This window comes from Sinocyclocheilus grahami, unplaced genomic scaffold, assembly GCF_001515645.1.
Source record: "Sinocyclocheilus grahami isolate Dianchi unplaced genomic scaffold, SAMN03320097.WGS_v1.1 scaffold168.1, whole genome shotgun sequence".
In the NCBI taxonomy this organism is placed as follows: domain Eukaryota; kingdom Metazoa; phylum Chordata; class Actinopteri; order Cypriniformes; family Cyprinidae; genus Sinocyclocheilus; species Sinocyclocheilus grahami.
The window spans coordinates 1,173,364-1,174,001 of record NW_015505347.1 but is presented as its reverse complement, the minus strand read 5'-3'; the positions used below and the strand labels follow the sequence as shown (position 1 = coordinate 1,174,001).

Here is a 638-nt window from a genome sequence, read left to right as displayed (position 1 = left end):
TTTTTTTTTTGTAACCCTCTCCTGAAGGTATTTTCACTTTTACAACACTGGTCTGCAGAACCAGAGTGTTTTGTACATGCAGAAGAACCTCGAAGCTGAGCCCAGTGTGTTCCTGGACCCAAACAGCTTCTCAGAGGACGGGACGGTTGCTTTACGAGGTGCTGGATGTTTCTGTGTTTGTTTGATGCTGTATTGAGCGTCAGCTAAGGCTTGCGGTTTAATCTCAGGTTATACGTTCTCTGAGGATGGCGAGTACCTGGCATACGGCACCAGCGCCAGCGGCTCTGACTGGGTTGAGATCCGGTTCTTGCGTGTGGACGGCGCCGTACTTCTGGAGGACCGACTGGAGAGGGTCAAATTCACCTGCATGTCCTGGACTCACGACGGAAAGGGACTCTTCTATAACTCTTATCCTGAGCAGGAGGGCAAGAGTGACGGTAAACACACACAAACACGCACGATGCGCAAATTCACACATGCAGGTATATAAGAGTGTTAGGTATTTACACCCTATATTAGTATTTATTACTATTTTATATTAGCACGTATTTGTATATTTTCAGTTTTCAATCTCATTTTAAGCTTTGGTATTTTTATTTATTTATTTTTTCATTTTTATTAGTTCTTTAAAAAAAAAA

The 638-nt window shown here is 42.8% G+C and overlaps 1 protein-coding gene across 1 annotated transcript in view; it reads left to right on the top strand.

Annotated features, from left to right (window-relative positions):
- LOC107593293 (prolyl endopeptidase-like) overlaps window positions 1–638 on the top strand; it is a 20,109-nt gene that overhangs the window by 9,582 nt on the left and 9,889 nt on the right. Inside the window, exons 4-5 of the mRNA XM_016282946.1 lie at window positions 24–158; window positions 228–437. Of these exons, the coding sequence (XP_016138432.1) occupies window positions 24–158; window positions 228–437 (345 nt within the window). The remainder of the gene's footprint in view (window positions 1–23; window positions 159–227; window positions 438–638) is intronic.